Source organism: Haliotis asinina, chromosome 1, assembly GCF_037392515.1.
Source record: "Haliotis asinina isolate JCU_RB_2024 chromosome 1, JCU_Hal_asi_v2, whole genome shotgun sequence".
In the NCBI taxonomy this organism is placed as follows: Eukaryota; Metazoa; Mollusca; class Gastropoda; order Lepetellida; family Haliotidae; genus Haliotis; species Haliotis asinina.
In genome coordinates, this window is record NC_090280.1 from 86,543,228 (window position 1) to 86,557,429 (window position 14,202).

The 14,202-nt window shown below is 42.6% G+C and overlaps 1 protein-coding gene across 1 annotated transcript; it reads right to left on the minus strand.

The window, feature by feature from the left end:
* Positions 1-233: 233 nt before the first annotated feature.
* LOC137298982 (bis(5'-nucleosyl)-tetraphosphatase PrpE [asymmetrical]-like) lies at positions 234-11,376 on the minus strand. The gene is made up of 2 exons (XM_067831417.1): positions 11,307-11,376; positions 234-1,084 (listed from the first exon to the last, which is right to left on the minus strand). The coding sequence occupies exon 2, from the start codon at positions 1,066-1,068 to the stop codon at positions 283-285; it is 786 nt and encodes a 261-aa protein (XP_067687518.1). The 5' UTR covers positions 1,069-1,084; positions 11,307-11,376; the 3' UTR covers positions 234-282.
* Positions 11,377-14,202: the final 2,826 nt, after the last annotated feature.

Consider the following 14,202-nt stretch of genomic DNA (forward strand, 5'->3'; position numbering starts at 1 on the left):
AAACTTTTACAAAAATGCAAGAACACCTACCTCTTTCAGGGAACCTCTACATATTTTGTGTTGCTAAGTTTAATCGGTTAGATAATTAAAATGCGAAAGTGGGTTGTGATTGGTTCGCTCAACTCCCCAGCGAAGACACCTGACTGGTTAAAAAAAACCAGGCAATGGCGGTAATAAGATCATCGGACAGTAGATGCACCCACGGTATAGTGACAATTTATCGGAACGTATGCACTGTGGATATCGAAGATACTACTAATCAGGACCTACAGCAACGTCCTTCTATGGTATGTCCACCCAGTATTGTTTCCGGGCAGGTACAGTCAATGTTTTACGACATCCATTAATAAACATACCGGTCAGACGTTCCCCATTAACACACCCTGTGTCTAAACCCGTCGCGAACTTAAATTCCATATAGCCTCTTTTCTTGTCATGGCCATAATACACATGTTCAGGGCCCGTCCACAACGATGCCCAAGGCACGCCTTCAGAGATCTTGTTCGATGGGACTAGGGTTGGGTCCGTAGCCTCTCTCTGGACTAAACTCCTCATGTGTGTCATGGCCGTCAAACACTGTTCCTCGAGAACAACTCCTGGTTCAAGACCAGCATGGACAATAACGGCTTGTAAAGATGGAATGCGTATGGTATAAGGAAGACTTTTAAGAAAATCTAAATCCCCTTCATCAAATTTCCGGATGTATTGGTATCGTTCCGGTAAATCATATCCGGGATCCTTTAAAAGCCGAGCATGTTCACGCAGAGTCGTCTCCTCGTGATTTCCCCGAACGGAGTAGCAGTCTGTTCTTCGGAGAAACTTGACCACCTCTTTGGACTTTGGGCCCCTGTTGACCAGATCCCCAACAAACACAAACAAAGTCGTGTCGTCCAGTGTCCGAGCTTTGTCCATCAATTCTGTGAGTTCATCGTAGCAGCCATGGACGTCGCCGATAATGAAGACAGCTCGATCCTGTATCGTGGACTTGTCCAGAGTAAGATGGCAGACTTCAGGTAGTGGGAGACCATATCGACTTGGCCTCTCATGACCCTTCTTCCGGTCAGTCATGTTAGGTGACAGTGACCTGCAAACAAAACAACGTGAATACATAAATAACAATGTATGAAATCCGCTACATTCAGGTATTGGGTAGCCTCGGATTACCTGGGTGTTCAGATGAGAGCGTAAAACCTAACTCAGCTTAATGTTATATTTGGGATTACGCTATCTTTTAGTACTCTCTGGAGTTGAGTCCCACCAGGGATTCGAACCCACACACTCAGAGCATGTGTTTAGTTCTGACAAACCCGTGAGGGATTTGACTGCTTGTAGTACTATCACAACAGGGCACCAGGGTTCACACATTGTGACCCTCGTGGGGAATCGAACGCGAGTCTTCAGCTTGACGAGCGGACGCCTTAACCACTAGGCTGCCCTAAAAATTGTAATGATCCGGCTCTTGCCTGTCGGACTCAACTAGTTAGGTATGCACATGGATGATGAATGCAATCCCCAGACCTTGCTCATGGGTACAATGTGTAAGGTCCACTTCTGGTGTCCCACGCTGTGATATTGCTAGAATAAAAGGTGCATAAAACAAAAGTCACTCACCCACACACTGACCGATGTCACGTGACAGGAGCATTGGCTCAACAAGACACGTGTAGGGAAAAAACTGATACCAATAGGTTTTCAAGAATTAACTGTTGTTTTCGTTTCTTTAGGGTTGGTAGTGTAGCCGAGTGGTAACAGCGTTGGCTCGTCACGCCGAAGACCCGGGTTCGATTTCCCACATGGGTACATACAAAGGAAGTCCATTACTGGTATCCCCTGCCGTGATATTGCTGGGATATTGCCTAGAGCGGCGTAAAACCAAACACAGTAACTCACTCGTTTCTTCAGCATAATTCAATGTCTTTGAATGGACAAGGCACCAAATGTTCACTCAGTGAAGCCGTATCGCTGAATCAAACCCGACACTGCATTCACTTGGCTTCCACAGCGTTCATAGTGTCGGTGATACAAACACCCCGAACCTGTTACTTGTCAAAGAGAGAACATTACCTCTAAACGTTCACATGGTTTCGAGAAATATGTTTTAAACAATAGTCACCTGTATGCATGGAACACGCGAAGGAATAGACATCAAAGTCGTTTACTGGATTACCTGGTCCAGTCGCGATTATTTACAGAACGCCGTCATATTGGTGGAATATTGGCGTGCGGCGTAAAAAAAGGTCGTTGTATGTTGCGTTTCCCCGTCAGTGTTTCGCCACTGACTTTGTTGACGTATGTGGAATGCTCATCATGTCTGGATTATTTACAGTGAGTGAGCTTAGTTTTACGCCGCACTCAGCAATATTCCAGCAACATGACGGCGGTCTGTAAATAATGAAGTCTTTATCAGACAATCCGGTAATCAACAACATGAGCATCGATCTGTGCAATAGGGAACCGATGACATGTTTCAACCAGGTCAGCGAGCCTGACCACCCGATCCCGTTAGTCGCCTCTTACGACAAGCATCGTCGACGTTTATGGCAAGCATGAGTTTCTGAAGGGCTATTCTACCCCGGGACCTTCACGGGTCCTGGATTATTTACAGACAGCAAACACTCTAATAAACACATGTTACGGACAATGGCTGGATTTCAGTTTCAGGTATCCTTCGAATAACTACATAATTTTCACCTGACTATCTACACCAAATGATTAAATGTATTGGCAGGACATATTGATAAGCCCTCAAGGCTCATCTTTGATGATTGGATACAACTGACGAAAGGCTGAGTACAAGCACCACATCTTTGGACGTTACAATACCAATATACTGAACATTGCCCATATTGAACATTTCCCGTATTGTTTGGATTGACCAATATATACCTGCTCAACACTTACACAAAATGCAGTCTGTGTAAGGTTTCATTCAGACTAACTCTTCGTTTCTGAATAAATATAATTTTGATATCAATACATATTTCCACTGCAAGTAGTCCCATTGAGAGGGGATTTGCAGAACTGGTGAAATATAGCATTGCTTCATTTTGGGCAGAAATGGCTGGGGGAAAAGGTTCAGAATGATGTGGTTCAGAGACTGTGAGACAGACTAGGTAGTCTGCAATATGGCTAAACTGCTGAGCAAAGGAAGCAAACGCTCATGTTTCGTGGTTACTGGAGATAAACAAGACACAGATAAACGATTGTGACGGCTTCTTTGACTCTGCTACTCTAGAAGTTGGGGCCTAATGTTATGGATATTCTACCTCTCGTGGTTCGCCGTGACCTTGACAATTACGTGAATGTCACCAAAATCGACTGGGCCCTGCGCCTTCGCTAGATGAAGCTTGGAGTCAAATATCAAGGAATACAGTGAAAGGTTTTTGAGATATCTCGCTGACAAGCTTAACATGCAGGTTAATATGCTAAAATCTTCAAGGTGTTGCTATGACCTTGGCGTCACATATGACGAAAATCCAGTGAACGTTTCTTGAGATAACTTGACAAGGGTTAAACGTTAAAGTCCCCTTTGGATCTTGACATGAAGGTCAAGGTCACAAACCTGACTGGGGCCTATTGATTAACCTAGCTACCAAGTATGAAAAGAATCTAGTCAACGGTTCTTAAGATATTTCAGTTCGTACGGACGGGGATAATACTGTGCCGATATTTTGTTTGCCTAGTAAATATTGTAATGATATACTGATATCCTTGGTTACCAAGCAAATATTGTAATCATTACTTACAGCGTGGTATCCCCCAAACTCGTTATAAAATACTAACAGATGGGTTATCAGACAAATATCACAGCTGAACACGGTGCCTTTGGCTGCCAAACGAGTATTTTTGTCATAGATTGATTGCAAAACAGATATCGTAATGATATACTGATATATTGATATCTTAGTTACCGTGCTAATGTTGCAAACTTATTCTGATTACCAAGCAAATATGGTAACATTATACTGACAGCATATTAAAATTGTTCTCATACATCTCGGTTGCCAAACATGCACTGCTACAATAGACTGCCAGCCTGATTGCCAAACAGATATCGCAAAAATATTCCAACATGTGGGTTCCGTGGATTTTCGGGAACAGATTATCTATTTCCAAGCTATACCAGCCACCAGAATAATAATAGTATCACCCCTGAACACAGGTATAGTTCTAATGGCACCAATGTAACCCGCCGGGGAAATGTTGGATATCAACTGATACCATATGCAGCTTCCAATACATATTGCATCACAATCAGCTGTTAGGTACATGCGAGCTCACGAAACGTTGCCTTTTTTCATGCCACCAAATCGATACATCTCGCCGCGCTGCACAATTTGACTGAAATAAGGCCATGCTATATTTACCATATTCCTCCTGTCTGCGAATCTCACCACGCGCCGGCTCTCGCCTCAATGCACAACAAGCCCTTACTGCGAAATAGACAACACGTGTAACAGCAATAACGCATGGGAATGTCGTTTTCGCTGATGTTATGTACACTCCTCATGTTAAACTCTACAGAAATAGACCATGCAGAGACCCCTCCTGGAAAGGCTGCCGGCGGGAGGTGGAACAAGGCTAAGTAATGTTAATAAATTTAGGTAAGAGGGTCAATTATGTTTATTGACGGAGTCGGGGGGCGTGTCCACTGTCTTGTCGTTGTTTATGGTCAGTGTGGATATTCAAGAGCCACGCGGGTTTGTTGCTTTCAACATCGGAGGACGTGGACGTACATTTCAAATTATATGATTAATTTAGTTATATTTTAGGGAAATCGGTTATAATATTACAATGTCTACAAAATGGCTTGTTAGTCGAGAACCTGTTTGTCACTCGACGTAGAAACTGGGGCACGCTCACACAGCTTCTTACGTTATTTTATCGTTACCACATTTACATACGTAAACAACATTGGGTAGTGGTATTTGCTAAAAGAACAGTTTCGTCAAGGAAAGCCTCGAGGCGACAAAACGAGCGAAACACACGGGCCTGGAACTTTCTGCAACGATAGCCACTTCCCAATTCACACAGTGAGTGAGTTGGCCAGACAATCCAGTAATCAACAACATGAGCATCGATCTGCGCAATTGGGAACCAATGACATGTGTCAACCAAGTCAGCGAGCCTGACCACCCGGTCCCGTTAGTCGCCTCTTACGACAAGCATAGTCACCTTTTATGGCAAGCATGTATTGCTGAAGGGATATTCTACCCCGGACCTTCAGGGGTAATACTGACGACAGACAAGTGAAGGGGTTAGCATTGGTATTCTGGAACCCATGCTTGTCATAGGATGTGACAGAGCGTGGATCGATGTTCATGAGGTTGATCACTGGATTACCTGTCCCAGACTCAGATATTCGGACCGCCGCCTTATAGGTGAATTATTGCTGAGTTAGGCATTGTTTAGCGAACAAACAAAACAAGCAGAAACATTGAAGACACATACGTCCAAGTAAGACAAAACACACAACCAGCTATGGAACATGATGTTGTCGAGTAGTCTATCGGAAACAAACACTCATTGATAAAACCTCAGCCAGGAGTTCCGTCAGTACATGTCGTATACTGACAGGTGGTGGTACTGCATTGTCTGTCAGTTTAACTCCACGAGTAGGCACAGGTAGTCCGTCTCCTAAAATAAACGCGCGCGCACATGTGTATGCGGTGTGTGAATGGTAAAGTAGGCTGTGTAAAATAAAATGTAAGGAGACTTGTGTAACTATATGTGTAAATTAATTCGTTAGTAGGCTGTGTAAAGGCTTATAGATAGGCTGGTGTACGTTAAGGTGTAAGTGGGCCGTGTAAAGAAAGGTGTCAGTAGGCTGTGTAAAATAACCTGTATGTAGTTCAGAAAAGCGTAAGTAGGTCGTGTTACGAAAGACGTAGACAGGTCGTGTAGAGAAAGGTGTAAGTAGGTCGTGTTACGAAAGACGTAGACAGGTCATGTACAGAAAGGTGTAAGTAGGTTGGTGTAACTTGTGATGTAAGTAGACCGTACTAGAAATGTGTAAACTGGTGTACATTAACGTGTAGGTAGGCTGGTGTACCTTAAGGTGGAAGTAGCCTGTGTAAAGAAAGATGTAATTGGACTGTGCAAACAGAGGTGTAAGCCGGCTGTGTAAGAAAGGCGTAAGTATGCCGTGTAAACAGAGGTGTAAGTGGGCTGTGGAAACAAAGGCGTAAGTGGGCCGTGTAAACAAGCATGGGTTACTGAAGATCAATATTTAACTCGGACCTTCACGAGTCCTCTGTTGAACTGAGCGTCATACAAATTCCAATTGCATGTATTGATTATACACACATCAACACATGTTGCTAAACCATTGAATCCCATCTTAAACGGCAGATGTGTCCAGATATATTCTTAGAACATGTGTCACGGAATCAACTCTAATACCAGTGGAATATGTGACAATATCAACACATCAGAACAATCAAATGAGGTCACTGATCTATGAATCAGTTACTGAGTAGTAACAAACGGTAGTCGTATACTGACAGATGGTGGTACTGCATTATCTGTCAGTTTTACTCCACGAGTAGGCACAAGTAGTCCGTCTCCTAAAATAAACACGCACACGCGCGCACACGTGTGTGCGTTGTGTGAATGGTAAAGTAGACTGTGAAAAGTAAAATGTAAGGAGACTTGTGTAACTAAATGTGCAAATTAATTCGTTAGTAGGCTGTGTAAAGACTTATGAGTAGGCCGGTGTACGTTAAGGTGTAAGTGGGCCGTGTAAAGAAAGGTGTCAGTAGACTGTGTAAAATAACGTGTAAGTAGTTAAGAAAAGCGTGAGTAGGTCGTGTTACAAAAGACGTAGACAGGTCGTGTTTAGAAAGGTGTAAGTAGATTGGTGTACTTTGTGATGTAAGTAGGCCGTATTAGAAATGTGTAAACTGGTGTACATTAACGTGTAGGTAGGCTGGTGTACCTTAAGGTGGAAGTAGCCTGTGTAAGAAGTGGGCCGTGTAAACAGAGGTGTAAGTGGACTGTGTAAAGAAACGTGTAAGTAGGCCGTGTAAACAGAGGTGTAAGTGGGCCGTGTAAACAGAGGTGTTAGTGTGCCGTGTAAACAGAGGTGTAAGTAGGCCGTCTAAAGAAAGGCATAAGTAGGCCGTGTAAACAGAGGTGTAAGGAGGCCGTGTAAACAGAGGTGTAAGTGGGCCGTGTAAACAGAGGTGTAAGGAGGCCGTCTAAAGAAAGGCATAAGTAGGCCGTGTAAACAGAGGTGTTAGTGGGCTGTGTAAACAGAGTTGTAAGTAGGCCGTGTAAGCAGAGGCGTAAGTAGGCCGTGTAAACAGAGGTGTACAGAGGTGTAAGTGGGCTGTGTAAACAGAAGCGTAAGTAGGCCGTGTAAACAGAGGTGTAAGTGGGCCGTGTAAACAGAGGTCTTAGTGGGCCGTGTGAACAGAGGTGTAAGTAGGCCGTATAAACAGAGGTGTAAGTAGGCCGTGTAAACAGAGGTGTAAGTAGTGTAAGTAGGCCGTGTAAACATAGGTGTAAGTAGGCCGTATAAACAGAGGTGTTAGTAGGCCGTGTAAAACAGAGGTGTAAGTATATTGGTGAAACGTATGATTTAAGTATGCTGGTGTAACGTAAGGTGTAAGCTGGCTGTACATAGAAAAGTGTCAGCGGGCTGTCGTAAAGTAATTCGTGTAAAGTGAACGAAGGTTTAAAGTAGGCTGAGGCGAAGTATGAAGCACGGTTTCTTTTCATGGTTACATAATGCAAACAAAAGTCTGAAGACTAGTCCTGGCCCGAATATCGCAACTGATCATATCTCTGAATACACCGTCACTGAAGCTGTGCAATCGATTATATGTATCGGTTATACGACGAGTGTGTGCAGTTTAATCCACGAACTGGTTGGTTATACTACGAGCCGCGAAGCGAAGTGGCAAGTAGTATAACCAACCAGTTCGTGGATCAAGCTGCTCATACTCGTCGTATAACTTACTTAGACTACGACAGTGAAGAAAGAACACCCCGTGAAGGTGAAAAATAGCAATAAAAGTTAATATTAACACGTACTCATTTTTGTCACAATGCTTGTGCGGGTGTTAAATGAACCGTACTTTCTATATTAAACACATGACAATAGTCTCGCAAGGTGTTCTCTGAATGTCTTTGTTTTGACTTAAAGTAGAATCTAAGTATAGGAGTTTCGTCCTCATCATATTACAATATTATATAATGTTGTGTGTCCTTCTTGTTATTCAGCGCCAGTGTGGGATTTAGTTTCTGCTATGTTTCGTGTTTTGCATGGTGGCACACCAGAGGTAATACGGCACAGACATGTAGTCACGTGCCGAACCTATCGCCCGTGCACAATTATCACGTGCGTCAGCATCAACATAAGTCGTGTGGCTCGTGTGCAGTCGACCACGTTGGCATATTCATCAGATGGCGAGGATGTTGTCGCTTCTACCGACTGTGAAGATGACAATATGATTATGAAGATTGCACTCAAGCCCGAAAGATGTCCAGGTAAATAATATATGTGAAATATGTTAATAATTATGGACAACAATTATCCGGAACATTTCCCCGCACTACAATAGGGACCGTTCATACATTTATGGCTAGTAGGGTGGTGGTGGGTTTTATACAGAAGCATGTACATTGTGTAAGCGACCATCCTGCAGGATACTAGTATGTTCAAAAGCGATGACACCACCACTATATTAGCGGAAGTCTTTAATCTTTAATATTTTTATGTACAAATTTGCTGAGCCCCTAGCAACCACCACAGTAATCCCGTTATTTTAAGCGTAGCGAAAAATTCGTCCTAGTATTTTCAACAATATTTATTGGATTTATAACGAAAAGATACAAAATGAAGTTGAAATTAATTCTTTCAATATTTCTGCTAATATGTAGTTGATAACGTACATTTTCTAATTGTATTTTCTTTATTCTCGAGACAACGGTGTGGATGAGCAGTTGATCGCACAAACCACTGGGCACAGTTCTAAGCAATGGCATCCGGGAGTATAAAAGTGTTGACGAGCAACAGGATGAGATGGTGAGCAACATTCTGAGCAGTGGAAGTAAACGGGTCATCAAGGCTCTGCGAGGACGACGACCACGTGTGACGCTGAGTCTTTGGTCCAAAATTTACGGTCAATGTCAAGGTTGCATAATTGTAATTTCTGAAATAAAAGTTAATTTGAACTTTTGCATGTCCTTGTCTCTGTAAGAAGCAGACGAACAGAAGAAAGTAGTCCCCGTAGTATAACCAATATTTTGGTTGGTTATACTACACCCGAGAACAAAGCAGTCGTAGTGTAACTCTTCTTTTGCTGTTTAGCATATCTATATGTTCATGCATGTGGCGCCTTTGATTATCATTTCACACTCTATCGTATCGCGTCGTATCATATCATAGCACTATTCTAATATACGTCACGCTGGATCATGTTGAATAAACTCTAAGCCTTTACTTCCGAAAACCGAAAATTCGACACACCTGTAAATGATGATCACATAAGGAATGACTGCAGGAATAAACGCTAAGCATTTACTTCGGGACAACTGAGTTCGACACAACAGTGATTGACCGCATACGGATATCTGTGAAAGTTTCCACCTCTCGGCAACCTTGGCGTTTCAATCTTGTATCGAGTCTAGTTAATATACTACTATATGTTCTCGGGTGATGTCCCATGTTCTGTTAGCGAGTTGATCAATTTGTGTCTACATGTATGAATCTATTTTCACAGAAAGGTCGCTGGAATGATGGGGTCCCACTTTCTGTTAAAAAAACAACTGTTAAACTGACCTACCCCAACCCGAGCAGTGAAGGCTATGAACCCTGCCTACCAAGGACACCGCGTCTGCTACCTACCACACTGGATCTGAGCCGGCGTTTAGACTTGATCTAGGGGTAGGCAACGATGCATAAACATTTTTTAGTTTTAATGTAATTCGAGAGAAAACGTGTTCCTTTAATTTGCAGCACCTAAAGCGAATGGTCTTATAAGACACCGAAACCTGACAGAGTCTAGCGGTTTTAGATAATTCATTTAGTGAGAATGAGACACATTTAGTACGTGCAAAATTGGGTGGGTTTGGGTCAATATATATGTCACACCGAGAATAACTAACCAGACAAGAGACCGGCGTTCGTGTGTTAAGCCCCTCATTACTTTGAATGTCCTGCTGATATTTGATAGCTGAAAATTCGGTTTGAGACCATCCGTAATTTAAGGTGCATGGATTAAATTATCAAACACTTTGTCTGAACATTCTTTTTGGTTTATCTGAAATATCTTAAATAATTATATCACTTTAATACCATCCTTACTTCGGGTTTTAATCTTCTATACCAATGGGTTGGTGGCATAAGGTTGCATTAAATGGCTTAGCCGTACGTAATCAGTGCCAGGTATTGGTGGAAACTGGCCACATAATCTTTTGATTATAATAATAATCATTCATTTCGGATTCCGATGATATAATGAGCATTAGTTTATGATGATATGTGTTACGTTGACACCAGGTGTTCACCAAAAGGTTAGCCTATCCTACTCATTGTCAGTTCCGGTAACAAGCACATGCAGAGGAAAGTCAATTGTTTACATTAAAAGGAATACGGGAACATAACAGACAATGAAAGCTGAATCGGTCAGTAATGTAAAGCGATAACGTAAACAAATCTCTCATGTAGTTTTGGTATGGAATTCAGAAAGATTCGGCTTACAAGAGGTCTTTACTCTCGAACATCCGGGTAATAATTGGTCTTCAGCGAACCATGCTTGTCCGAAAAGACGATTAGCGGGATTGGGTGGCCAGGCTAGGTACCAGTAATACATGTTGTCATGTCCCTATTGCGTAGAGGCTCATGGTGTTGACCACTGGATTTCCTGGACCATACTAGATTACATACAGACCGCCGCCATATTGGAGTAATGTTGAGTGAGGCGTTGTTTAACAAACAAACAATACAAACAAAAGCATTCAAAACAGCCATATAAAACATCAAAATATAAAATCACAGGACTCTCTTGTCTAGACTCGATTGTTCTCACCGTCCTAGAGCTGGAACATTGCTGGGTGCAAGCGTAACAGCAAAGATACAAAAAGCAACTACAAAAAGGTATGGCATTTGGACAGAACAGTGTAACTAACGTGACGAGTTAGTGCACGAGCTACTGAACGCCAGTCGTGTCAATGCACTATATATCACTGTTCGTGATGTGGTCGACATGGCCCACCTCCTCTACTCCAAATACCATGACGTGTATAAATGTGCAGACGTCAGTATGGTTACCGGTATGATAATGAGGATAGTGTAATACCTTCAGATCAGCTCAATATATCTGCATCTAGGTCTCAGGTATCCAACTCACACATCTCTGTTCAACCTTGTACAACGCAGAAGAAGAATTGTCACTTTACAACAGGTTCCCCTCCATCCATGTACAAATATAGCAACACGTGGGCATTAAGCCCATTCACTGATCGCTGTCGGCGTTTTACAACGCCCAAAAGTCGAGGCCGCCTTCTACATATATATCCATTCAGTGCTTGTCCGAATTTTAGGTCATGAGATACCTTGAGTGAGAATATTCAGGTACAAATGACACAAAACAATGACACATGACGTTCACTGGAGCTGCTGCCCTCCAGGAACCCGACTGAAAACTATTGCAGGCTGTGAAGGTTTGTATCTACACACGTGAGTGCCTGTTAAGGTTTCTCAGTCAGGGGACTATTGATCATGTGTATATTATATGTGGCTGTGTTCAGAACCATGTCGGTCATCTGGAGACCTGCTGATATCACGGTCTCTGTGTACTGAGCACACAGTCCATGAGCCACATTGTTTCCCCTACTGTTTAACCCTTGCTGCAATGCTATGAATGAAGCAAGTCTAGATCCCCTCAGGTCCTGAATTTCCCATCTGACTGGGGAATCCTTCACAATTAAAATGGGTTGATTTAAGATCAAAATTTATATACATGTTCAGAGACTAAACGTTAGAATTGTGTATACTGTGCCAGTTATAAGGTATGCACACTGTGCGTACGGAATGCACTGCCAGTCGACGATTCGGGTCCTGACTCCAATCAAAGTGTGCATCCAGGCACTACTCCCAGAATAGACTAGTGCTTAGTCTCTGAATAGATGCAATTTTAAGTAATTCTAGACATGCTTCATTTAGGGCTTTAGCATTGCAGGGAGGGCTAGGCTGTCGGGAAAATAGGACTGTGGTTTAGGGACTGTGACTACTGGCGAAAGGAAAGGCAAGCGCAGTTAAATTGAGTAGTTCATGTCAGGAACACGACTGAAACCTTCACAGGCTGAGCGAATTCTCTTGGCCTTTGTCACATTATTTCAGTTTGTTAAGTTTCTCAGTTCAGGGACTATTGATCATGTGTATATTTTATGTCGCTGTGTTCAGAACGGTTTCAGTCACGTGGTGGTTTGATGGCATCACGATCAGTGGGTATTGTGTATAGTCATTATGTCGAAAAAATCGCTGGTCCGGAGACGCCGGCTGTTGTTGCATCGGGCCAGCAGTTTCAAATATCTGCAGGCCCTTGTCGCCTTCTGTGGATTTGTTTGTTGATTTCTCTTTCAACCAGAATCTTTCCCATATTTTCATTAAGGTTCGAGAACCGTCCATGATTCATCATGTTACGATAACTGTAAGTTCCACTTCCTGGTGTTTCAGTGTTTCAGAGGAATGACATCACCAGTGCTTATTAAAATATATATGTCTCTCTGTGTCATGGTCTTCGATAATTAATTTTGTAGATACAGTATGAAACTGTGTTCATTGTAGTGCATTTTGTTTTTATTGGTTTGACTAACAAAATGGGTCTGCAAATTTCATTCAGGACCTGTACATTTTAAAGCCTGCAGTCCTTGATGGCCAACTGGTGGATCAAGGTAGTGCAAACACTGATGGTAGGGCGATGTATGTGTATTGTGTGTACCCATCATGTCAGATGTATGTACTGTGTGTACTGAAAGATGCTGCCTCCAGTCCGCTCCGCGCTGTACCATCACACCTATTAGTATGTGTTAACATACGCAATACGCCAAGGTTTAATCATTATCTGAAACTATTCACTTTGTCTTCATTGGAGCCAACAAATGAAATCTTTAAAATGGAAAGTGCCAATTTCCCTCCAGGCTCGTATCGCGTAAAAAGTTTGTCTTATAACAACAGAGAATTGTCAAGATTTGAATTTTTTCATGAGCCATGACAGTTTTATATGTACAATATATTTGCTAGCTTCATCTGTTTAGTCTGCATCTCCCTTTGTGTGTCACTTCTAAATGTCGTTCGGGATGGTGGGGCAGTCTAGTGGTTAAAGCGTTCGCTCGTCACATCTCGTTCGATAAACTGGACATTTTGAACTGTTGACTAGGAGCAGGTGAGCCACAGTACCGAGCGCTAATTGATACCTTATTTTCTCTTTCTTTTTCCAGATCAAAACCGCAAGCCTAAACCGTGAGATGAAAATTAATATAATTTAGGTAATAGGTGTTTGAATGACATTTAGAGTGAGTAAGTTGGGTTTTACGCCGCTTTTAGTGTAGGGCACCAGAAATGGGCTTCACACATCGTATCCACGTGGGAAATCGAAGCCAGGCCATCGGTGTGACGACCGAATGATTTAACCACTAGGCAAAATAGTCTTTATAAACGTTGAACGTTAAAGGTCACATGCAACGTAAAATACAACTTTGCAGATTCTGGTACCTTTCGGTATGCACTTACCGAAACAAATCATAAAAAATGTCAATTCAACCTATAAAGTTGAAAAAACGCGATGAAAAAAAAGCCCGCGAAATCGGAGTTCAAACGTTTCACTAAATTCCCCCCTGCGCTGGGGGAAAAACTGGTTTCAACGGCTGTGCTGCGCTGAGCCCCTAAGGCATGCGCAGTGAATAGGTTCGCGGAGCTTGAAACAGTATGCATGCCCAGCGTCTGAGGTCGTGAGCAGTAGTCTAATCTTGGTTGTGTACACAAACAAGTAAATAATCTACTCGTTACGTAAAACAACTTGTTGATTGTGGTAAGCAGTCTCTGTCACAGAGAAAGCTCAGTGTCAGGTTTATTCACACCTATATGTCTGTCTGCCTGTCTGCTTAAGACAATATACAATAGACAGTTTCAATCATTGACCACGTGCAATTTGACTCGTGCACCCGAGTCCCGTGTCTGCCACATTATGTAAT